The sequence below is a fragment of the Aulostomus chinensis genome, chromosome 18 (assembly GCF_037954235.1).
Source record: "Aulostomus chinensis isolate RoL2024-O1b breed Wild chromosome 18, RoL_Achi_v1.0, whole genome shotgun sequence".
Taxonomy (NCBI): Eukaryota; Metazoa; Chordata; class Actinopteri; order Syngnathiformes; family Aulostomidae; genus Aulostomus; species Aulostomus chinensis.
Window position 1 is genome coordinate 22,758,354 of NC_141337.1, and position 25,864 is coordinate 22,784,217.

General features: G+C 44.4%; 2 protein-coding genes across 2 annotated transcripts in view; both read left to right on the plus strand.

Moving 5' to 3' along the window:
• Window positions 1–19: 19 nt before the first annotated feature.
• LOC147245773 (26S proteasome non-ATPase regulatory subunit 11A) lies at window positions 20–12,534 on the plus strand. Its single transcript, XM_086184762.1, has 13 exons — window positions 20–178; window positions 801–896; window positions 3,723–3,925; window positions 5,108–5,165; window positions 5,316–5,510; window positions 5,697–5,841; window positions 7,514–7,574; window positions 8,216–8,278; window positions 8,392–8,517; window positions 9,284–9,319; window positions 9,435–9,486; window positions 9,653–9,796; window positions 11,371–12,534. Exons 1-12 carry the CDS (start codon window positions 88–90, stop codon window positions 9,793–9,795), a joined length of 1,269 nt encoding a protein of 422 aa, XP_086040888.1. The 5' UTR covers window positions 20–87; the 3' UTR covers window position 9,796; window positions 11,371–12,534.
• Window positions 12,535–14,523: 1,989 nt separating this feature from the next.
• Window positions 14,524–25,864, plus strand: part of LOC147245774 (homeobox protein Dlx3b-like) — an 11,918-nt gene continuing 577 nt past the window's right edge. Inside the window, exons 1-3 of the mRNA XM_086185661.1 lie at window positions 14,524–15,248; window positions 17,580–17,764; window positions 23,677–25,864. The exon at window positions 23,677–25,864 is cut by the window's right edge and continues 577 nt beyond it. Coding sequence (XP_086041787.1) covers window positions 14,903–15,248; window positions 17,580–17,764; window positions 23,677–24,114 — 969 coding nt within the window. The 5' untranslated portion in view covers window positions 14,524–14,902 and the 3' untranslated portion in view covers window positions 24,115–25,864. The remainder of the gene's footprint in view (window positions 15,249–17,579; window positions 17,765–23,676) is intronic.

Below are 25,864 nucleotides of genomic sequence, written 5' to 3' on the forward strand. Positions count from 1 at the left end.
TGGGGGCAGTATTGCTCCGACAACGTGAGCAACCTGACCGGAAAACAAGCTGGCAGAGAGGAGCGGAGAGAGGCAGGCAGAGGAAAGATGGCAGCCGCGGCAGTGGCTGAGTTTCAGAGAGCACAGTCTCTTCTTGGGACAGACCGGAATGCCTCCATCGATATCTTACACTCAATAGGTAAATATCATGGACGTTGAGCACACATTTATTTTCTGTCTGCTGTCAGTCACTGCAACGCTTCACCTCTCAAAGCAACGTGAAGCGGTTGTTGAGCTTTGTTGTTAGCCAGTTAGCATGTAAGCTAAGTCAGCTGGCCGTCTTGCACAGTGAGTCAGCAGCAGCGGGCTAGCCGGCTAGCAGCATACCGGCAAGCTAATAGATGAGCTAACGTTAGCTACCCCAGGTCATTCATTTGTTGGGAACTTGGTTGACTTGACAGCGGCTGGCTAGTTAACGTTAGCCGGCGGCCAGCGTTGTCAGCAGCTGTCTTGTCAAACGCCAGGCCGAAGAGGATATTGATGTGAATGAGTTGCCTGACTAACGCCGTGCTTTGTCACGGCGTCTAACTCGTGGTTTCACTTTATGCCGCTTATTAAAGTTAAGGATATGTTAATCGTTGAACTTGTGGTAGATGTATCACATTTTATTGTTTAGATGGATTATTTCTCAGTTTCGTTCTCTAGTTGGCGTATTGCCATCCAACGCAGCCTACCCAGGATATACCCTGATGCCAGTCAAGTCATCAGATGACATAATTGTAGTGTGTGTGTGTGTGTGTGTGTGTGTGTGTGTTTTGTAGTGAAGCGGGATATCCAGGACAGTGATGAGGAGGCGGTGCGTGTCAAAGAGCAGAGCATCCTGGAGCTTGGAGGGCTGCTGGCCAAGACCGGACAGGCTGCAGGTACTTGAACATGGTGTACATATCTAAAGCTGCGTTTTGTCTTGAACTCACTCAGGCTATCATGTTTCACAGTGTTTTAACAGGTATATGATATAATGTAGCTCAGTCAGTACAGTTTTTATTTGAGCCACATGGGTAAAACTTAAGAACTGACACACATTCGGCATGTCGTTACAGCCCTTAACAGATTTTATTAGTGAATTTCTTTAAGCTGCAATGGCCAACACTTCCACCTCCCAGTCAGTAGGTGTCACATTCACTGTTGCTGAACTGACGTATTCTGCTAGTTGCCTGGTAGACACAACTAACCACGTGTGGTCAGAGTTGGAATAGCTGTAACAAGACAGACAAGTCATGATGTCGATCTCATCGTGATACATTTTGTGATGATGTCACGCACGAACGATGTCATCATGAACCTTTCAGAGGCTGAAGTTGCTTCCTTGAGCAACTACTATTATTTTTAAGTAAATGTTAGCTCACCTGTCCAGCAGAAAAGTGGCCACCTCAGCATGGCTGTTCAGCTCAGACCAGCGTAGAGATGCTGAACCAGTATTGAGCCCCGTCTGGCTCTGTTGTTGGTCTGGCAGTATTTTAGATGCATAACAGAATGAAGCCTTATGTTTCTCAGTCATTTCTCTGATTAATCCAACACCAAAATTAAAAAAAAAAATTATTTCTCCACTGAGATATTTCTTGAGTTAAATTTTTCATTCATTCTTCACCTCTGAAAGTTTTGTGGGTGCGTCATTTTTTTCTAAATGTATTTGTTTACTCAAAAATTGTCAACTATTGCACCTCAAATTTTTTTTTGGTTTTTTTTAACGTTCATTTTTAATCATTAGCTGACTCAACACCAATCAGGCTGCTTGGGCAGGCAGCTTCGCAAGATGCAGCTCTCCTTATCTTTCACAGTTTGTATGCTGTTGATTTCCTCTGTTCTCTTTGTTTATGTACCTCAAACCTCAACTGCAATTAACTCAGTTTGTCAGAGAAATAAGTGCGATGAAAGAAGTTATGTCTCCTCACACAGTGAATTGTTTACAACTTAAATGTGGATTGACTGCAATAAACCAAATATGATTTGCAGGGTAACACTAAGTCGTAGAAATTTGGAAAATGCTTAATTTTTATCTTTCATGTTGGTAAGGTACTGTGCTTGAGTGCTGGTGTTCCATCTACACAATCACTCATGTGAACCTTAAATCATTGATTATTTGAGATTAGTTTGTTAGTTAGCATGAAGTAAATCTGTTAAAAGACAATAGAAACAGCAGTTGAAATAAACCAAGGAGCAGTACACATGGATGTCTATGGGTGTAGATGAATTCCTTCAACTTTAATTTTCACGGTTGAAAACATTTCCCCCTGAAATCAACTTCTTTGTCTGCAACGTGAAAAGGCTTTAGTTGAAATTCACTTGCGGGTCAAATGACCTGCTGTGGACTTGGGTGTTGATCTCCTCAGACTCTGATCGGCATTGATGTGAACGTGGAAATTTGCAGCCCGTCTTCAATCTGTGATTCACATATTGACAACCAGTCAGAGCTCCAGTATCAGCAGTGCACTTGGAAACAATGAAAGCTCGTTGCCTCCACCATCTCAGCCACAAATCAACAAGCCTGCTTTCAGCCAAGAGGGAGACACTAGTTTTTGGTGCTATTTTAATACTCTTCGCTTCGTTTTGGTGTGGTGTCTGCATTTGTAACATTGAACATGATGCACCAGGAAAAAACGGGCAACTCCTTGTCCAGTTGCCACAGGACCAGAGCCAGTTTGCTTTTCAAGGGGGGTTTACTTGGGTTTATATAAACCAGCTTGTAAACAAGTGTGTGCAGTAAACAAAAGGGTATAAATTTATGCTGTGTGCACCTTTTCATTAGCCCTCTTCTGCAGCGTTTGCGTTTTCTTTGTTAGATTGCACACCATATCCAAATTGTGCTTCAGCTTGCTTTTTTTTCTTTTTTTGTCTTCTAAATCTGGTCACAGATTGCCACCTTTACTGAATTAACACTGGAGCAAATGGTATGAGTGATGACACACAGACAGCAGTGTGAGTGAGAGGAGGTGGGACTATGTGGGCACAGCTGTGTGTCAACTCTCTGTCAAGAGTGCGAGGAAGCGGTGTCGGTATCAATGGTGCAGAAAATGAGTATTGAAAGAATTTCAAATATTCATTATACTGTTATAAATCAATTTTGACAACTCTAAAGCAGATATGAAATTTCTGACTGCCTGTATCTCACTTTTCACTCTCATGGAATGATGTACTTGTTTAAACCTGTGTAACATCACCATCCTCTCTACAGGCCTGGGCGCTGTAGAAAGTTTCACCCTGTTTACTATCTGCTCTCAATATTTCTGTGAGTTTCAAAGTAAAAAACACAAGTACAAATGAATCAAAGCAAGAAGACGACAACAATCCAATGCGTGTATTGTTGTCTTCTTGTAATCTTATAATGCGACATATTGCACGTTATTTACACCAAATGTTATTTTACTCTACAGGTGCCGTTTATTATGCAAATGATGTTAATATGTCTTCAGAAACTCCATGTACTGCTAACTGTTAAGTAACCCACTACATTTATTTTAGATAGGCAGTTGTGAATGAAAGGTGAGGGATTTCTGACACAGTCCTGCTGTTCACATGTCCTGAGCTGAACTCAGCATTCAAGGTTCTGGATGCTGATGAAAACTTTTAACTTTCCTCTGTGCGTCCAGACCACTGTCTGCTGTTTACGTTCTCTAGTCATGTGACGGATGGATTTCTGTTAAAACCCAGCATGCTTTTAACCAGCTGTGTTCATTTCCGTACACCTGCAGAGCTTGGCGGGCTGTTGAAGTATGTGCGGCCCTTCCTCAACTCCATCTCCAAGGCTAAGGCAGCCCGGCTGGTCCGCTCCCTGCTGGACCTGTTCCTGGACATGGAGGCTGCCACGGGCCAAGAGGTAGAACTCTGCCTTGAGTGCATAGAATGGGCCAAGGCTGAGAAGAGGACCTTCCTCAGACAGGCCCTCGAGGTGAGAGCAGACGTACCTGTGCTTTGAGTGTTAAATGTTATTGAGGGACAAGCTTCTTCTCTCTGCTTGTCGGGGCCCAAGAAAGCAGATCAGTCAAAGTGAAGAGAATTGTACCAGGATGGCTGAAGCTCTCTTGGTCACTTTCCAAACAAACAGTGATGGTGTTGCTTGTTTTGGCCCCTGTCCTGAAAACGGACAATTCGTTGGAATTCAGGATTGAGCTGCCATAACGGTGTAACCTTTGATGCATGAAGAGGCTGTTCCTTCACGTCAGTAACTACAGGTAAATAGATGTGGACAGTCTTATCTGTCCATTGTTCCGCTACTTGGGGAGCAGGGCCGTTTAATTTCTGCTCTGAACTGACAGACATCTGTATTGTGACAGACGAAGCAAAGGCATGAAGTCAAATATGAAGTATAAGCCGAGAGCAGAGGTTTTCAAAGTGGGAGGCAGGCCTCTCCAGGGGCCCTCTGGACAGTTTCAGCAGACACTCAGTGCATGAAGTTGAAAAGACTTCAGTTACCAAAGAGCTTCATGTTGAACAGCTTGGATGGCTATGATTTGGTTAAGAATGGAAATTAGAGATACAGTAGTTTTGGAGGAATTGTATTGTTTGTTGTTTTTTTTTTCAAATTTCCGAGAGTCAAACCAATAAATGAGTCAGGACAGAGAGTTTTCATGTACTTACTCTGAAATTAGGTGAAGCAGCAATATTGGGTTAGCTTGACTAAATAGTTTACCGTCTATGGGATCAAATAGCACAACAGTGATCCTATATTAGCCTCCAGAATCAAACTATAAATAATTTAAGGTTCCCCGTAACCAAGTTTGGCCTAAAGAGAGGGGCATCTCAGACTTTTTAAAAGCTCTAGCCTGTAGCATGACATGTAGCCCAAGAAGTGTGTGTATGGATGTGAGGGTGTGCTTTAGATGCTCCTTCATCAACCCTCAAGCATTGAAAACAAAATGTTCCAAAGGGTATCGAACTGGCAGCTGCTATGGAGAAATCACAAGGTGGTGAAGGAGTTGTTAGGCAGCAAAGCTCCCAGCAATACATCCCATTATGTTTACAGGAAGCACAGATGGACAGCGTGCCTTTCCTGGCTGATGCTTGTTTAAATGGTTCATCTCATTCAAAAGTAAAGTTTTGCCTAAAGGTGGTTGTTGTTCTGTGTCCTCAGGCTCGCCTTATTTCACTGTATTTCGACACAAAGTGCTACCAGGAAGCACTACAACTTGGTGAGTACTTTGCAGCTGTGTGTATTTGAGTTGTGTTTGATAGTTTCTAACCTGGGGACTGTCCAGGATAGTGTAGTACAGAGGCAGTTAAGTTGCAACGATGTTTTCAGGAGTCATAGTCATTTACTGCATGCCACCCTCCCTCTCCAGGCTCCCAGTTGCTGCAGGAGCTGAAGAAGATGGATGACAAGGCTCTGCTGGTGGAGGTTCAGCTGCTGGAGAGTAAGACATATCACGCGCTCAGCAACCTGCCCAAGGCCCGCGCTGCTCTAACATCTGCCAGGACAACCGCCAACGCCATCTACTGCCCACCCAAACTTCAAGCAGCTTTAGATATGCAGTCAGGTAACAGCAGGACAAACTTCTGCTGCTCAGCTGACAGTAACTCCTGATAAGTGTGGACCAGTGCAAGGAGAGCTTCTGCTGCGTCAGCGTCTTATCCAAACTTCTAGGATTAGCAAGTATCTGAAGTCGCCGAGGTTGCTCCCTGAAGAACATCGCAGGTAACCTGACGTTTCTGTGTGTTTCTAGGGATCATTCATGCAGCCGAGGAGAAAGACTGGAAGACGGCTTACTCCTACTTCTATGAGGCCTTTGAGGGATATGACTCCATCGACAGCCCCCGAGCCATCACAGCCCTCAAGTACATGCTGCTGTGCAAAATCATGCTCAACGCGTAAGTGATGTCCTTCTCAAGACACGTGACACTCGGGAAAGCAGCGCCTAGTGCCATGTGACTTTGTACACACCTGCACGTGTGCTGCGCTGCTCATTGAAAAAGTGATATTGCCTAGAGTAAAATATTGCAGTGTAATCAGCAAATGATATCATGGGTCTACAAGCTTGGTTACCAGGGAAAATGCACTCATTATTGATGATTTTGAAATGTGCATTCCTCAACTCAAACATTCAAAGTTAACTGGTAGGAAAAACCTCTGGCAATGCTGTTTCAAAACAACAATGTTTAATGTATTCAGTGTATAGCAGTAGCCAAAACTACTGTACCTCTCAAGAAACAAAGCATATCTGCAACCTTTATGCAGGTTAGGGTGAGGGTAACCCTTCTCAAAGAATTTATTTATTTGTATCATGGTGCAGAAAATAAATATTTGATCAATAATAAAAGGTTCACCTCAGTACTTTGTAATGTAACCCTGGTTGGCAGTGACAGGTCAGACGTGTCCTGTAGGTCTTCACCAGGTCTGCACACTGTGGCTACTAGTTTGGCCCATTCTTCCATGCAGATCTTCTCAAGAGCTGGGATGTTTCAGGGTTGTTGCTGGGCAACATGGACTTTAAACTCCCTCCACTGATTCTTTATTGGATTGAGGTCCAGAGACTGGCTGGGCCGCTCCAGAACCTTGAAATGTTTTTTGCGTAGCCACTGCTTCGTTGCCCGGGCGGTGTGTTTGGGGTCATTGTCAGGCTGGAAGATCCAGCCACGTTTCATCCTCAATGCTCTCACTGATGGAAGGAGACATTTGCCCAAAATCTCACGACACACGGACCCATTCATCCTCTCCTTAGTACGGATCAGCCGTCCTGGTCCCTTTGCAGAAAAGCAGTTCCAAAGCCTAATGTTTCCACCCCCATGCTTCACAGTGGGATGGCGTTCTTGAGATGCAACTCAGCCTTCTTCCCCCTCCAAACACGGCGAGTGGCGTTTAGACCACAAGAGTTCCATTTTGGTCTCATCTGACCACATGACATTCTCCCAATCCTCCTCTGGATCATCCAGATGGTCTCTGGCAAACTTTAGACGGGCCTGGACGTAAGCTGGTTTAAGCAGCGGGACCTTCGAGCACTGCAGGACTTTAATCCATGACAATGTAGTGTGTTACTACTTGTAACCTCAGTTACTGTGGTCCCAGTTTTTCTTTTTAACATTCTGTCTCTCACAGTTGAAGTACACCAATGATGAACATTATAGACCTCTCATCTTTTTAAGTGGGACAAGAATCGGTGGCTGCCAAATACTTTTTTCCCCACTGTACTTGGCAGCCAGTCACCATCTGTGACTTTTAGCCAGTGGTCATCAGCTACATGACCAGCTTCCTCATATCCCACTGGCCCCCTGCTGTATCCCTGACCAGGTTACTGAGGTTCTATCCAAACCTTCAACGTGACATCACACTGTAGTGGCCACATTTCAGTCCCGTCCAGTATCACCTCGAAGGAGTGACTAACCTCTGACCAAAAAAGAGCTTTCCTTGAAATTCTTTTCATTGTCTAACCAGACCATGTATGATAAGTCTGGATGAACGCTGATGTATCCTACAGCCGTGCTGTTGACTCAGAATGACTCTTTTGCTGCCTGTATGTGTTGATGAGTACCGTTTGGCTTTCAGGCCGGAGGATGTCCAGGCTCTCATCAGCGGCAAGCTAGCTCTGCGATATGCTGGCAGACAGGTACCTCTCTTCTTTCCTGAGAAGGAATCTGTTCTTTCTTTTATCTGAACTTAAGTGACCACTTGCCAAAGCTTCCCACAAATAGAGATTGAGTTGAGATTTTCAGTTGTGGCAGAACGTGATTGTTGTGGTCAGTTGTGATCGCGATTATGTCACGTGATTTCTCCTCGACTCGCGTTTGTTGTTTGTCAGACTCCTTGAAGCCAGTGTATCCAAACAGGTGATTCTGGTTTATTATTATTTATCGAGTCGACTTTGCCATTCCGTCACAAAAAAGGAACAGTATTTTCAAACTAAACAATACTCCGAAATATTTGGTCTTGATCATTTTATTTGTTTTTTAGTAAAATTGCAATCAGGAGTAAACTTTGATAAGTTAGATTCATCGGCAGTCCTAATTGAGTATGGGCTCCTTTTTTTGTCTTTTGAAACTTAAAGCAGTGAAAATGTAAGGAGTATTTTAACCGGGCTGTATTCTGACATTCCGACCAATAAAATGTACCGATGGACTGAGATGTACCTTTCTTTTTGTGTACATAGATTGCATGTGATGAAGACCATTCTCCAACTCTGTACATCATCTTTGGCCTGCGGTACATCTGCTGTACCCTTTGTCACTTTGTGCTCATCTTTGTCCACAGACAGACTCGCTGAAATGTGTGGCGCAAGCCAGCAAGAACCGGTCGCTTGCTGACTTTGAAAAGGTTTGTACTCAGACTTCAGTGCTGCATGTTTAACATGTAGCCAATATTTCTGGAATGCTTTGCTTGAACACCTCTCCCCTGATAAGTGATTGCTGGGCTTTTCCCTTCCAAAGGCACTAACAGAGTACAAAGCAGAGCTGAGGGATGACCCCATCATCAGCACTCACCTGACCAAGCTGTATGACAACCTGCTGGAGCAGAACCTCATCAGAGTCATCGAGCCTTTCTCCAGGGTCCAGGTAACCTCCGTCAGCATGCAGCTACAACAGTAATGTTGTGGATGAGTTTGAGTCCCTGTCTGAGCGGATGAACTCAAGTTGGGCTGCTTGACTCAGTGAAACTCAAGTAACTGAAGGCTCAGCATTGAGTGGGCTGAGAGATCCACTTCAGGATGGGACATTTTTCCTTCCCTTGCTACAGTTTGTTTTGTCAGTCGTCATCAAATAACAAGTAAAAAAATACTACTTCTACCACTACCACGACTGCTATTACTATTACTACTGCTGCTCAGTCTTATTAAAGTAAATTAGTCCGAGCAAAACCACGTGTCACGGGTGCAAAGCAATAAACATGTCATAAATGTCTTGATGTCTCTGATGAATGTGCGGCTCCGTTTAATCTTGCCACCCATTGGTGGTCACGGTGTGCCCTCTGTTGGTGTGTGGGTGGTATCTCATGTCATGAAAACAGCTCTCATCAGCAATTAAAATTACTGTTCGGTTCTATCTAATAGCCACGGGGGCGAGGACTCGGCACAAAGCTGCCGAAACCTGTCGCTGCTAAAAGTCTGCCAGCTTCGGCAGCTTTCATGCAAACTTCAGATATAAACTTTCTAGTTCAATGCAGTCATTTTAGGAAAAGACATGTGACGACCTCTAATTAAAGAGTGATGATAACCTCTAATTAAAAAAATAATTGGTTATGAATTGGCATGGAGAATATCTTCATTTAATAATGAACAGACATGGAAGAGTCTCATCATTGGGCGTCTCCTTTCTCCAACAGATAGCACACATTTCCTCCCTCATCAAGCTCTCGAAGGTAAGCTGCTGCTCTCATGGGTTGGGCAACATTTGCTCATTCTACTCACAGGAGTTGGCTCCTGAAATTCTACACTGAGGTGTATGGACCCACAATCGGACTGTTTGTCTTGCAGGGAGACGTGGAGAGGAAGCTTTCACAGATGATTCTGGATAAGAAGTTTCACGGTATGTGTCTGAGGTGCTTTTTAGTTCCCATCCACAGCATGTAACATAAGTGGTTCGTGCGCTCAACAAAAAGTTTGCTAGAAAGGGGACAGATTTTGTCATTTGTGAATGAGAATGTCTTCAATCCCACCTCTGTCTCTGCTCCCCTCCCCGTCCCACCTGACAGGTATTTTGGACCAAGGCGAGGGTGTGCTGATCGTCTTCGATGAGCCGGTCGTGGACAAAACATATGAGGCAGCCCTGGAGACCATTCAGAACATGAGCAAAGTGGTCGACTCGCTCTACAACAAAGCCAAGAAGCTAACATAAGGTCAGCCTCAGTGGAATGAAAGGTTTTCTACGCGGAAACCTGATCCCAGTGTGAGACTGAGGTGAATTTCTCTCACGGAGACTGGGTCGAACAGTCCCCCCTGGGTTTTGTCAGTGTCGTTCTTTTTCTAGTGCAGAAAAGAAACATTTGTGCTTCGCTCAAAAACTTTCCTTCAATTAAAAACAACAACAAACTGAATGTTGCACCAAACTACTGATACAAAAGTAGCATTTACCAAGTTCACAAAATGTACTTATTCCCTCAAATAAGGAAAGAATGAAGTAACATATCCATGAAAGAAAAGAAGCTGAACTTGTTAATAAAAGGCTGACATGAGTTGCTGGCTGAAACGAGGACGATAACAAGCTCTTAAGACTCTGATGCTCTGACTTGTGAATAAGGAGAGTGATTCTTCTGTCAGTCCTCCTCTGAGCTCCCTACGTCTGCCCCTGCAACGCGTAATGGAAGCACTCAAACCGTGACTGAGGCCACTTACGTAGCGCTACTACACGTTCCAAATAGAACAGGTCCAAACGCATTCTCTTTGATTTGATTTCAATAGAACCAGCTTTCCCTCACGAGCACTCGACGACAGTGGGGACAAAAAGCTGCCTCTCAACAGGGAGAAGTGTCTCAGCAGACTGGGTTCCGGGTGGGGGGCATCTGCCTTGACCGGTTGGAGAGAGAGAGAGTGCATGTTTCCACATTGACAGACTCAGACTGTGAGAGAGATTTTTCCAGTTACACTTCAAGGGGGCTCAATTTGACTGTTGCCTCATTGGGTTACATTGTAGCTGCTGTGGGGCTGCGAGCAGCTCTGCCCTTGGTCCACACTGGGAGCCATTCCAAAAACGTCCATTTCCTTAGTCTAAAAAATTTAAGAAATTAAGATTGAAAGTTGTTGGGGAAAAAAGTCTTTTTTGATGAGCTTAGTGCTGAAATAAATGCATGCACACAGTACTGCTGCTATAAATACTCACTCGGTAGAGGGAATCAATCCACATCTGAAAGTAGTCCCCAAGCATCACATTTACTTGAAGTTGAGTGACATTTACTAAAATTGTTGTGAGAAAATGTAAAACAAAAGTGCAATTGTGTTGTATTTAATATTTAAGATGCACATCTTCAGTCAGAGGGTGGTGCTGTGGCCCCCCCAGCAAGAAGGGTCTTTCTGGGTGAGTCTCCATGTTCTCCCTGTTCCTGCTGGGTTCTCTCTGGTACTCCAGCTTCCTCCACAGTCCAAAGACATCAAGAGGGACCAGGTTAATCCAGACTCTAAATTGACCGTAGGCGTGGCTGGGAGAGCCAATGGTTGTCTGTCTATATGTGTTGGCCCTGCCATGGACTGGTGACCTGTCCAGGGGGAAGGCTGCTGGGATAGGCTCCACCCTCCCATGACCCTTAACACGATAAGCGGTAGAAAATGGATGGATCTTCAGTCAGTCTTTATGTGCCTTGTTCCTCTGCTGACTGTTGGAGGATGTAGAGAGCAGCACCTGTCTGGTCCCGTTGTTGAAGCTCAGTGTGTGTCTGGATAGTTGCATTCATATTGTGCCTTTTGCGTTTGTCCTCAGAGAGAGTGAAACCACCGCTCCCCGTGTCTGGAGTGAGGTGGGCCAGTCAGACCTTGGTCGATCTCTCACTTCAACCTGGGAGGGAAGAGGGGAGGAGGACATTACCGATACTCAACAACCCAGCAAACAAATAAACCAGCCGACTGACTGAAGACGACCCAACAGGACCATGAAACTGAGGGCAGGGACACATCGCTCCTTCTCGTCCTCCCTCGGCCCTCTGCTCTCCCTACTTCTCGTCACCGTCTCTTCTTTCCAAACTGACTGAGGTTGATTTGATGCAGAGTGCTCCTCCCTATGGACACATCCAGGCACTGCGCCCCTCTTCTCTCACCAAGGGTTTTTACTCTATGTAAATTGGACGGGCCTCCCTTTCTCCTGTTTTTCCCCCCTCTGTTTCTCTCTGCGCTGGCCATCAGGGAATCTTGTAAAATACTAATTAAGAATACAAATACAGTACTTATACATACATGTATTATAAAGAAAAGAAAACAAAAAAAAACAAACATGCTTGGTCTGTTTTGAGTAATCAGAGGTAAAGATGGGTTGGTTGGGTTCTTCCTGTTCTGTTCAATTTGCCAACAGGCCCTGAAACCTGTGTAATGTATTTCTGCAGTTGTGAAGTCTGGATTCACAATTTGCTCCGTCACCTGGAGAATGGTCTTGAAAACCCAGGCTGTAGAAGCCCTGGCCTCTCCTTCCCAGACCACCCCACCCCACCCACCCCTCACTCACCTCTTTGACCCTGTCTCTCGGACACACAAGGCATTCTGGGATTTTTGGATCATACAGGGAATTTGCTCTTCTCTCCATGCGGGACCACGCCACAAGAAGAGGACATTCATAACACTGCTTTCATTCTGCCCCACCCTCTCTTTGTATATATCCTTACCAAGCGCCTCTCTTCATCCAAGGCCTGATGTATTGACACTGTTTCCTTTTCTTTTTTTTATAACGTGTAAGAAAAGAATAAAGTTGGCCACTGAGAGCACAGCGGACGCTCTCGTCTCTGAAATGTGACTGGTGGCTGTGCAGAAAAGAACGCGTTTGCTGGAGAAAATCAAACTGTACATTTCTGAAAACTTAATTTTGCAAGGACTGTGAGGGTTTATCATATATGACACACAAGGAAGACAAGTGCTAATAAAAAAATAAACCTGCGAGTTGTGTGACGTGGGGATTCTGTGTTTGCAATGAGCTGTTTCCATTTACGTCAAGCATGCAGAAGAGGCAGAGCAGTGGGGAGGGAACCCTCGGTGTGGTTCTGTCCAGCGGAGACAAACCCAGTGAGGTCAGAAGAGGAAATGGACGGACTTAAAGAGGCGAGGAGGAAGAAAACTATAGGGTTAAATATGCAACAGTTTTATAGCAAAATCACAATTTTACCACTTTTTTACTTGACCCCCCCCCCCCAGTTCCCAAACTGATTTTTCAATTCAGAGAATTTTGGTTTAAAGAGACACGCTGCACACGGCTTCGATTAAAATACTTGCTTTGAGGTTTTCACCAGAATATCCTAACCAAGCCTATCAGGGAGAACCGGAGCTTGGCTGAGCTCTGAGGACTTTAGCAGGAGTTTACGTGGAGTCAACAGACCTGGGGACAGCGTCAGTTATTGATCAGAAGTATCAGGGTCAGGCTCAGGAGAGAGGCCCCCCTTTGCTTGAGTGTTTGGTATTGATATTGCTCACATCAGGTATCCATAAAACACGTCAGTCCTGAAAGCATACTTACCTTAGGGTTTTTGTATCCTGAAAAGCAGCAACCACGACAGTGAGAAAAGTATCTGCATGTGCTGCACTACAGAGCTCTGGAATCAACCGCTCCATGAGAGGAGGGACAATCGGCGCTCGGACGTCGATCTACGTCCCTGCGGCAGCCCGCGGACCAGCGGTTTCTCCCAGTCCACCCGACAAGGAAGAACCATGATATGAGGAAAACGTCAAATCTCCAAAAACCCCTTAAGAAGATCTTGAAGTCCCACCAGGAAGAGTCGGTTTACTCCATGAACCCAGGTCAGAGTCGTTCCGCAGGCAGAGGGAGGCTCGTTCACTCTCAGTTCAAATCTCGAAAGTGTGACGCTCACAGTCTTCCGAACAAGGTTTCATTTATGGGGTTGATTCAAAAACTTGATGTGAGTTTCCTGAAATGGACTGAAAAGTTAGAATACACAGCCATGGGGGGCTGGGGGGTGGGGGGGGGGGGGCTGATGAAGGTGACGGTTGTCCTCACTGGAGTTCAATCTGTGACTCTTGATGGTGGGGGTACAGTATTTATCTGGGAGGTGTTTGAAATCTAAGAAACTATGAAGTAATAACGACAATAATCATTCTTATTATGATGATTATTGTCGTTGTAGGTAAGCACACACCCTGGGAGACTTTCCTCCTTCCGTCTCTCAACGGAAGTGTGTTCAGGCGTCTTAAGCCTCCACTGCAGTTTGGAGCCTGAGGTCACCAGGCCTGACAACATCTGTGCTCACCTTACGAGAGCGCGTCATCATGGTGGAATGTGTGGCAGTCACAGTGATGACGTCACTGAAAAACATGAAAACTCTAACTCTAAAGTGAACACACTGAGAGACCTCCACCCCGGCAGACCCGCACCCTCCTCGCTCTGGCTTGTCTGTTCCCTCTTACTTGGGTATTTCATTAGTCGACGTGTCGTTTTCAATCATTGCAGTGGAGGTGGAAGCTCACAATATTTGATGAGTCTGTCCGTCACTTCCGCTCTTGGTCTTCAAGCTGGTAAAAAGTGAAATCTGGTGGTGAAACCCCAACTTTTCAAAACACCCAAGCACATTATTCTTATTATAGGCGGTTCGTATTTTTGTAGTGTCACACACTGGGTCGAGGAATGCTCTGTACTGGAAACACACCGCAGGTCGCGTCACAGCCTTGAAGCCTGCAGGGCTCAAGTCAACCAACGCAGAGAAGAAGAGCAGCGGACTCCCGGGGAGCCCCGGTGGCCTGTGACGACTCCCATCGCGAGTCCGCAGCAGCTCACGCTCCTCCATCTGCATGCGAATGGCAGGCAGAGCCGTCAAGTAAACGCGTAAACATCTTATCACGACACCATGATGCGTGCTTGGCTGCTTCATCTTTATCTTTTCCGCTCAGAATCGTCTACGTTGTTAAGGCCTCAAATTATAACTGTTACTTAAAAGTTAGAGGACTTCAGCTTATTGCCAAGTGTTCCTGCGCCCTGGTGCCGGCGGCCTGTGAGGAGAGGTTTACTGGAGGTTTCTGTGGGGAGAAGAAGGGAGTCAGACAGGCGACAGTCGGTGCTGTCTTGGCCTCAGGGCAGAGGCAGGGAGAGAGCATGCGAGCCAATGAGAGGGAGACACCCACTCCCTCTGTCCTGCCCGGCTTGGCTGAGCTCGGCGCGCCCTGTAATTAAGAGTTCGAGTTGGGTTGGGCGCCGCCACGGTGGACAGCCTGGCTGCTGCGTCGAGGGAGCCTGGGGACGCCAGCGCTAGACTGTGTCTGAACACTCCGCTTTAGACTTGAGAGAAAGCACCAGACGCCTTATCATGAACGGGCAGACCTCACCTGTGTTCGAGGAGAAGAAACCCTCCCTCCGTGTGGCTGGGATCTCCATCTCCAAGGATTCCCCGACCCTGCCGGAGTCCTCAGTCACAGACATGGGCTTCTACAGCGGCCAGGCTGCGCTCCACGGATCTCAGGACTTCTACGCGGCTCAGCAGCCGTACTCGACTCAACACATGAACCCATACGCATACCACCACTACAACCTGAACGGGATGGTTCCAGGGAGCGCCTACCCCGTGAGCAAGGCAGAGTACACATACCCGCACGCAACGCACAGAGAGCACGGCGCATTCAGCAGGGAGATGCAGTCATCGCTGCAGGACGCGGGTGAGTGGCGACCTGCACCAGCACTGGGCGGGTGGTCAGGCTAAAACAGAGGATCACCCAGCTTTCTGAAACCTACCTTTTTTTTCTTGTCTTCTCTTTTCTTTTCTTTTCTTTTTTTGAAAATATTCACATTATTTCTTTCAACGATGGAAAAAAACTGACCACCTAAGGCAGATTTATGGCGCTCACGTCTAGCCATAGAAAGCCTATAATTGCCAAGGAACTTAGCTCACTCACACACGCACACACACATGCGCACACACGCGCGCGCGCACACACACACACACGCTCTGATGGTGTTAAACTTTGTCCACTTGAGGGTTTGACACCACTTCTCCATACAAATTCTGTCCCCTACATTTTGTTGATGCTGTTATCCTTGAATTTTAAATCCAAATGTTTCAAATATTATCAGTTCATAGTTCAGAGAGCAGCTGCAGGAGTCGCCTTCAGTGACATCTGAAACTTTCATTATTTGTTTAAAAATAGCAGCATGCAAAGTCAGCGATGTGTTACTTTTAAGGACAGGATGTCTTGCCTCCACTGATAAATATGTGGTAGACTGTGTTGTGTTGCAGTCGGGCACTCTCCTCCTGCAGACAGGTAACTGGAGAGGAGCTCGGATTAATTTGGTTTTTAGCAAAAAGTCACAAATAAACTCAGCTGGTTCACTGTTGCCAGTGCAGAAACAGTTCATGTCTGTGTTCATCAGCTTTGTGAAAAAGGTGATGTGACTAAAAGTTGTGGACAGAAATAACAGTGATGGATGGAGTCTGTGACTGACATGGAAAGAGGATAATTGCAGGTGAGGTGAAAAGTAAACCTGCAGAATGTCAAACATGCAGGAAAGACCATTCCGTCCTTCACTCTACTTCTCATGTCGTGAATTTCCCTTGAAATGATCTTTTATCTGATCTTCTTCCAGATTTGTTTTTGACAAGTATAAGGGGAGCTGCCTAGAGCTTTTTGGATGGAAGCCATGGCCGAGTTGCAGCCAGGGTCTCCTCAACTTCACTTGGATTAGGACTAAAAACTGACACTCAGACAGGTTTAAGTTTACACGGGTAAAGTGGATAGTTATTTTAAAGTCGTTAAAAAAACGAATTTTGTTTGAAAACCCAAACTTCTCCAGGAATATCACAAAAACTAATAATGCTTTCAAATCAGAGTCTTTGACATCCTGAACAACAAACATGATTTTAATTAAAACTAAGCTGCGCTCCAAAGCGTCGCCTTTCTGCTCTTTTTGAAAGGTGAAAAAAAAAGAAAAAAACAAACTCGAAAGACTGGTGGACTGTTTTTTGACATTCCAGATGGGAGTTGACTGCTGGAAATGGCTCCGGGGGACTTTGGCCCACAGCCACACACATCAGGTGTCACGACATGTCAGTCAGCCTTGGCCTTTGAATCATCTAACAACCACAGCGCCTTATCACGCAAGGCTTGTGGCTCCGCCCAGACAAATAATGAACAAATGTGTAAATGGCTCCGTTCATAAATCAATATCAATCACCAAAAATAGATCCTCTGATGACAGTCGACGAACTACAGAGGGTGTTTTTCCTCAGCCCTAAAAGATGCACACATTTAACAGACATTTAGAAATCCTTTATTTCTTTAGGTACAAATACACGTCTGAAGATGTGAAAAACCACTATATGTTCATTTTTACATGTGGACTTCCCTCAGGGCTACAAATTTGATACAAATGTTCGCCAATGATTTGATCTGATTTTCTTTTATCTTGTTTTTTTAGTTCCAGATAAACAACCCAAACAAAAAACTATTGTAGTACCGACTTACTTTTAGTGTGAGTGACGTAAAGGATCATGTAGATCTGAATCAGTAAATCGCATCTGGGTGAAGTTGATTGAATATACAAAAAAAGATAGAGTAGTAATAATCCTGAAGAGGGAGTAATGTATACAAGCGGGCCTCCAGGCTACATGAAAAGCACCTATAAATCTCTGTCTCCCTCCCCGGCTGTGGGAGACACTCCAACCAAAATTATAAGTTCCGAGTGCTGGCGGAATTTCTTTGAAATTTCAGGGTTGTAGTGGCTCTGGCTATTTTTGTGTTGCGTCTGTGCTGTGTTCCCTGTAGGGAACTAATTCAAGTTTGTTTCATTGTTTGAAGACGTGTGAGGGTGAAAAACATTTTATCAGGCCAGAGAAGACGTTTTTACTGTACGGTTTCACGAGGATTGCAGGAATCTGACCAGGTTTCAAACGTGCCAAGCGCCTGCCCATCAGGGAATATTGGATCATAGTATAATTACTGTCTGCTTTTCATCCTGTGCCGTATAAATAAGATTCACTTGACCTCTTCTAGTGAAAGAAGAACCAGACATGGAGGTTCGAATGGTCAACGGGAAGCCCAAGAAAGTGCGTAAGCCCCGGACCATTTACTCCAGCTACCAGCTGGCAGTCCTGCAGAGGAGATTCCAGTCGGCCCAGTACCTGGCCCTGCCGGAGCGGGCCGAGCTGGCCGCACAGCTGGGACTGACACAGACCCAGGTGAGTTCAGTCCAGCGAGCAGCTGAAGAAAAGAGGTGATGTGTGCTGAAGAAAAATCCTTCACTTCCAGCAACAACTGCGATCAATACAGTATAAATCTGGATGACTATGAAGATGAAGTACTGGAAGTGTCGGCCAAAAGGAGGTGAAATTCTGGTCTGAACAATGTAAGTCGGAGGTAAATAGTCGAATAAGAAAACATAGTCATCGCACGGAGATGCAATGAAATTTGTCCTCCTAATTCAACCGACCCTCTACGGAGCCGTGAGGCGACTCTGGCGCTGCCAAGTCAGGAGTTTTAACCCGGGATACGGGATGCACCGGAGCATCCGGTGGGGAGCTGGGGCCGACCGAGTGCTTCCTACGGCGCTAACCACCGCAGCGCCATGACATCAGTCATAAAAAATAAAATAAAGTTGTTTTATTGGACGGAATAGTTCTTTTGACAAAATTATAGCAAGATATATGCCATTTTTGATAAATAACAGTCTAGTGTATTAAAACACAAGATGATAAAAAAACATCAGCTTCATTTTAAACTGCTAATTCTTACTTCACGTCCTCAGGGCCTCCTTGTCAGACGATAATTTAAAAATATATGTTGTTATTATTAAATTATAACTTGGGTATACCTGAAGCCTTTTATCATGAGTGGAGGCTGACTGTTGGGGTTTGTGTTGTTTGTACTGGGTAGTCTCAGTGGTTGTGCAAACCATGCTAACAACAACAACACGCGAGCCGCTGCTGGCTCATCAACGTTTAGTCTCTTTGTTTCATTTGATCGTCATCAACACTGTTATTTTAACAGTGAGAGATGAAAGGCATTGAAACAGAGTCCTTCAAGGCAAATTTCACTTCCAAGCACTCATCTTGCAAGACGAACCGGAGAGAAAATAAAAAGTACATGAAAAGAACAATATGTCAAATCTCAATTTTTTTTCTAACAAGGTTCAAGTTTATTGAGGTGTGTAAAAAAAAACTATTTCACATTCCAAGTACTTACAAGTCGGTGTCTTGTGCACACTGATGTGTTTTTCCCTCTTGCTCCAAGACTTCTGTCTTGCTTCAGACTGCAGAAAGAGCCAGTTACATTTATTAAGCTAAACGCTAATGCTGACTGCAAAACCACCCAAAAACAAACAGCAACACTTGTTGAGGCGGATGAGTGCGCTGGGTGGCTGGGCTGGTCATGCTGCACACGCGCTGATGTCAGCGCCGGACTGGAGGTGTTACGGTTTGCTTGTAGCGTAAGTCAAAGGATTACTAAGAATATGGCTGGATAAAGAAAACATGGATGATGGTTGTTGTTAGTGGTCAGTCACCAGTAGGTGTTTGTTTCTCTCTGTGCACTGGAAGCACAAAAAAAACCCTTTGTGAGCTCAAATATGTCGATGTTGTTTCAGAATAAAGTGCAATATACATTGGTAGCTTGGGGTCGGGATGGGGTGGGGGTTTAGGTGGGGCAAGGTTTGGTTTGGGGGATGGGGGTTATGAGTCCTACAATGAACCTTGATTCTGTGTAAAGGGTCTCTGAATTGAACTGTAAATGATATCAAGTAAGGGATGTGATCTCAGGTGTTGAGGATGTGGAGGGTCTGACGGTGCTGATCAAGTTTTTGAGTGTGAAACGTAAAGCAGACGTGTGCAGGTAGACACGTCTGTTGCATGTGAGGAGGCAAAGGCAGTTAAAGAATGTGAACCATGTCGAGTTTAGGCAACAGAGCAGCTGCTGGCTGAAAATGAGAATCTCCTAAAGTTTCTTAGAGATGAAAACTACTATAAGAACTGTGATCCAAAGGTCCAAATATAAGCAGGAATTTTTAATATTACAAGCAATAATGTGTCTAAAATGATCCTGTTAACAGGATCATTGTATACTGTTCTTATTCCAGCCCATAGTTTTGATATAGGATTACAATATATCCTGATATAATCATATTGTTAGCTATGTAGGTTATGGTACATGTGTTAAGTAACAATGTAAAGCTGCCAGAGTTATATCAATGGAATGTGATGTGTATATTGTTTGACTTCTGGTACAACGCAGGTTTACTTTCAGCCTTATTTCTGTAAATCATTTAGAGTAATATGTTTTGTATCCTATCATATCGTATTGAATCGTAGCAAATCAAATCATATCATATCATGTTGTATCGTAGTGTTTTGTGTCGTTTCGTATCATATCATCCATCCATTGTCTTCCGCTTATTCCTGTTAAGCGTCATGGGGGGTGGAGCCTATCCCAGCGGCTTCAGACAAGAGGCAGGGTTCACCCTGGACAGGTCACCAGTTCATGGCAGGGCCAACATAGAGAGACGAACAACCATTCACACTCACAGTCAATTTAGAGTATCAATCAGCCTCGTCCCCAATTGCATGTCTTTAGACGGTGGGAAGAAGCCAGAGTACCAGAGAGAACCCACACAGGAACAGGGAGAACATGGAGACTCACACAAAAAGATCTCATGCCCGAGCTGGGACTTGAACCCGGAACCCTCTTGCTGTGAGGAGACAGCGTTGACCACTGCACCACCGTGCTGCCATGTCATATCGTATCGCATTGTATCGCATTGTATCGCATTGTATCGCATCGTATCGTATCGTATCGTATCGTGTCGTGTCGTATCGTATCGTATCGTATCGTGTCGTTTTGTGTCGTGTCGTATCATATCGCATCATATCATATCGTATCGTTTCGTTTCGTGTTGTATCGTATCGTATCGTTTCATATCATATCGTATTGTATCGTATTATATTGTACTGTAAGGTCCTTACCAAAACTGGTCCTACTGCATACAATGCAATACTGCACTAATCTCTGCCAAGATACCCTTCAACGTAATAAAAATGAAGAATAAAACATAATATTGTATTATACAACGTGGCAGGATGTTGATGATTGATGTTGGAATTATTGACAAGTATTGTGTTGTGCCTGCCTGGTTTACACAGTAATACTTGCACCTAATTATTTACTGCCATATGAAGTATGTTTGCTTGAGTGATAAGAGACACAACTCGTTGCACCGGTTGTGTTATCACAGCTGTAAATCATTGTTCAGTGGGTGATTGTGTTACACGCACAAGCTTTACACAAACAAAGGCATGAGCTCCGTATGGAACACGTGACATGTCATTGGCTTTGATGCCCTCATGGATAAAGACTTGTTTAACATTACAATAACTTGCATGATTTCATAATATCACTTTTGACAGAGATGGTGCTGCTGGCCACTAACGGTTGTTGAGTGGTCGAAGATGTAAAGCTGTAAGATGTTTTTTTTACATCATCAAGATCATATGTTACATATGTTTGCCTTGCTTATAAGCATAATGTGTATAATAAGCATAATATATATATATATATATATATGTATATATATATATATATATATGTAGTTTTGCTTTACATGTTAAACTTTTGCTTGAATTCAAAACAAGTTGGACAGCCAGATGTTTGTAGCGATGATAAAGAAAAACACAGAAACAGAGTAATGTTGGGATGGCAACACCCAGTAGACTCAGAGAAACATTATAGTGTTCATTGTGAGTTGTTTTTGGCCGGTGGTTTGAGTTGCTACATGTTCCATTTTGGTCATCTGGTGGCTAATATGGGTTTCGCTGTTTGGTAGAAAGAAACCAAGGCAAAAACAAAATCCAGCAGATTCCAATATTTTTCTGTAAATGTGTAACGTTGACCCCTGACGATGTGTCAGAGTCGCTCACAACATTGTTTTGGTCACGACTAACAGAGAAAACCAAATGACACCGTGAGCCAGGAGCTGAGCACCACAGTGTTGGCTTAAACATACTGGTACTGATATTTGGACTTGAGTACCACTTCCTGAACGATGTATTTGTGAGTTCTTGGGTAGTATTCTGCAAAAAAAAAAAGGCAGATAATGGAGGAAGACAGATATGCAGAAGGAGTGTGACAGAGATAAAGAGAGAGAGAGAAAGGAGGAGATAGACCCCCACTGGGCCATCAGTCACAACAACAGCTGGGTTTCCATCAGCCTGTTTTCATGCTTACTTTCAATTGACACATAAAAAACACCTGAATGGAATCACAGAAAATTTGAACAAAAAAATCCTTGAATAATGCAATTTTTTTTACACATGAGGAAGGTGGCGTATCAACAAAGGGTGCATGCAAATCAGTGCAGTGGGAACAGATTAAGTAAAATAAAAGATGGGAAATCACATGATTTACATGTCATCCTGGCAGTCGTCCTCTACGGCGGAGAAGTAACGACAGCGGCAGACTCAAGCACTTGTTGGTGCTTTGCGTGGTTGATTTTTGTGATCTGTCCTCCGTCCACTGTGCTCTTGGTTTCCCACATTTTCTTTTCTTTGTTTGTTTCGATGCGCCTTTCAATTTCCTCATCACGCCACTCACAGCGCCCTGGCTTCCTCTGCTGTGACACCTGACTTGACATCTGAGTGTGACATCACAGTCGGCCTCAACTGACACTTACAGAAGAGCATGAGGTCCAGAAAAAAATGAGAGGAGGTCGATTTTTTTCACCTGCACTTCGAGAAAAAGGTCGAAATGTCGAGAAAAAAACTCAAAATACAATGTCGAGAAAGAAGTCGACGTATATTCATATTGAATGAATGTCTTGAATTCTCTTCCAAGCGTGTGTGGTTTCTCCTTCGGAACAGTCGCAGTTTTCGGCACAGTCTCTTCAAAGTCCTGATACTGATAACTACAATCTGTAAAAGACAAAGTATTACTTTGTTACTAAAGTCTGAAGTATAGTTTCCCCAGTTCCTCTAACTGCCTGCGTGGCATTTTGTAGAAGCAGTCACATGCGCTGGTTGTTGTAGTCTCAAAAGGTCAACTTTATTCTTGACATTTTATTTCAACCTTTTTACTCGACATTTCAACTTTTTTCTCAAAGTGCACGATGAAAATAAATCGACCTCTTCTCATATTTTTTCTCTCATGGGCGCCCCGAATACTCTTCGTTCTTCCGTAAACACTATACTCCATTAATTAAAAAAAATAAAAAACCAAATCAAACCTGCAAGTCAGACAACTGCTTGTCACTGCATTTTCAGAATTACTCGGCTCTTTGAATGAGCAGGATAATTCCCAGATATTCTCCTGACGGTGTTAACCAAACGAGCAGGGAGAGAATATCGGACAGTGATGGGATCAGATGGGCGCAGAGAGAAAAAAAAAAACAACCTTCAAATGAACCACTGAACATTTGATTGGACGATTGTTTGACATTCCTCACTTCAACTTAAAGAGTAACTAATGCTGCTTTTGTGGGGCGTCGGAAAGCTTCTGAGGTTGGACGCCTGTCTCCCGAGGTTGTTGCCTCTCACCCAATGTCAGCTGGGATGCTATCTCTTGCTATCCCAGGACCTGAGTTCAATTTTCGTACCACCAGCATGGAAATGTGAGTGGTATGACAATAAAGATCCTTGAATCCTTGAATCCTTGAATCTTGAATCCTTGATAGGCTCCAATAATGCCCTGGGACTGGATCACAAGTGGACCATCAGCACTAAATACACGCGTCAACAAGCGCTTCCTCCACTCAGAGCACTTGCTGAGGTGGTTGGGGACCGTAAGTCTTTGGTAGTGGCGAAGGCTGATGTGTCCTGAAGCTGGAAAACATGTCCTCAGTTCATGATGTGGTGGTTGATCTGGTGACAGTATACATGTATATTAGTACTGAAACAGCTCGTTTGTTTTCTTAGCTCAACTGCGCTCAGAAAATCTGGTGCTTGAATACTGCACAATATGCAGTATAAATACCTTCACATGGGACGGCTGTTCTGTGCTTTCAGGGGTGGAAGGGCTTTTGTGGTCCTCCCAGGTCAAAAAAGAACATGTAAATTGCTTTGTGTACTTATTCCTTTAATCTTGATTTGTTTTGTTTTGTTTTAACCTTTAGGTCAAAATATGGTTCCAAAACCGTCGTTCAAAGTTCAAGAAGCTCTACAAGAATGGAGAGTTTCCACTCGGGGAAATTCCTTTGGAGCATAGCCCAGATGCCAGCGATTCTATGGCCTGTAACTCTCCTCCGTCTCCAGCTGTGTGGGAAAACAACAACAGTACCAGCACCAGCACCAGCACCAGCACCAGCACCAGCACCACCACTCCAAACAGCAGCAGTACAAACAGCAGCAAGAATAATGCAATGTTGGACCCTACCAGCAGGGGACAGGGTCCTTATCAGCCTCCCGTTCATTCCTCGCCAGCCTACATGGACGAGTACACGCACCACAACTGGTACCAGCAGCAGGGGGCGCATTTAGGTCTGCCACAGTCGGGTCACCACACTCCATCAACAGCGCCGGTGGCCACACAGAGCATGGGAGCGGTTTACTGACAGAACTGTTGAGCCCTGTGCTTCTACTCCAGGGGAACATTTGGATGAACACTTCTGTGCCCAGGCACACCTGACTGCTATCATCCAGCACGAGTCATGGCGAGAAATTTTAAAACAAGCTTTTCTACAGCAAATGTGGACTGAAAACAAGCGCTGGCCTCAGTTACCTGAGGTTCTCTCCAGCTCTGAAACCAAGAACATAGAGGTTCTAATGGAGAACAGGGGGACTGATGTGAGTTTTCAGCAGTATACTAACATTTTCATCTGAATAGACCGATAACTGACACCATTTTGACTAACATTTAAGATCTTAAACAAAAAACTTCCACGGATTTACACTTTCCTGCAGACTGATTTTAACACCCGTCCTAAATACTACTGGAAGTCTGTTCTGAACAACGCAGGTGCTGAAGGACATTCAGTGGCCGCTTTGCTCCTGCAGCTCCTTCTGGGGCTTTTTGTTTGGTTCCAGTGGCTCCAGGTGAAGTCTCGTCTCAAAGTAGAGCAACTGTACCTGCCAGCCTCGGCGAGCTATTGTGTACCTTTCGCTAGGCAGTGCAGTGGTTGTGTAGAAGATGGCCATAATCTCAAAATCTGATTTTTTTTCAGCCTCTTTTTGCCACCTTAAGATGTCCGACTCTCAAACGAACCATGAACAGGAAAAAGAACCAGGAGGTCACATTTTTAACACCAGAAATGTGTGTTTGAATCAATTGTCATCAGTGCAGTAATTGTCTGGTATGAGCAGCAGCTCAGAACTCAGTCTTAGGGAGCGTGGTGGAACGATAGCGCAAACATCTCAGAGATGATGCGAAGGTGTGAATTTGTGAAGGTGTGAATTTCAACGTTTCGCTGAAATGTCCATTCATTCAAATTGTGACCGCTGTAAACTAAGAACTCGTGCAAACTTGTCAAAAGCATCCAACTCTTCGTAATTATTATTTCACATTTATTTTCTGTTAGGGTTACTTCAGGAAATAAGTGTCAGACAAGTATTAGTGGACATGCCAGGTACAATAAAACAGCACAAGATAAAATAAGACAAGATTTAAAAAAGCATCAAACAACCCAAAAAAAAAACCCCAAACCCAGCATAATACAGAGGAGCATTGGGAGCAGGTGGGAGGAAACTAGGACTGTCACGTCATGGTTGTGTGCTTCCACGATGTGACCTTGACCTTTGACCCATTTTTCCAGTCGTTCTCTGAGTCTCAGTTGACATTTATGGCAAATCTGTGCAGAAATCTTCTCAAGGCATTCCAGAGATTTGGTGAATATGTGAGATTACGGTGACCTTTGTCCAGCAACATCTTTTGAATTCAGTCTCGGGGGACATTTGAGACAAATCTAAAAAAAAAAAAAAAAAAAAAGACAAAAAACTGTAGCAGAAGCTAAAGTATCCTGACATTTAGTCAAAACCTGAGGCCAGAAACTCACAATTCCCACACTGCAAAGAGGTCATGTGACCCTCCTTGTCTGGCGATTTTATTCCCCAGCTTTTTCTTACAGGTTGTCTGTTCCAAACATGGTGTCTCCACCCCCCCCCCCCCCCCCAAGGAATCATCACTACAACAACATCAGGGGTTACTTCCTCAGACTTATATTGAAATAGTCAACATAGTTGTAGTTTAATTCCTGCGCCTCCAACACTTAGAGACCCTGACCGCTTCACACCTGTACAGCACACGGACATGATTGGAGCCAGATGTGTTTTGGAGATGATGCTGAAACGTTTTGAAAAGTTCTGTAT

Excerpts from the sequence above, each read along its gene's own strand:
- LOC147245773 (XM_086184762.1), top strand. The coding sequence starts at position 88 with ATGGCAGCCGCGGCAGTGGCTGAGTTTCAGAGAGCACAGTCTCTTCTT. Across the intron at positions 8,518-9,283 it reads AGCCTTTCTCCAGGGTCCAG|ATAGCACACATTTCCTCCCT; the intron begins GTAACCTCCGTC and ends TTTCTCCAACAG. Across the intron at positions 9,487-9,652 it reads TCTGGATAAGAAGTTTCACG|GTATTTTGGACCAAGGCGAG; the intron begins GTATGTGTCTGA and ends CCCACCTGACAG.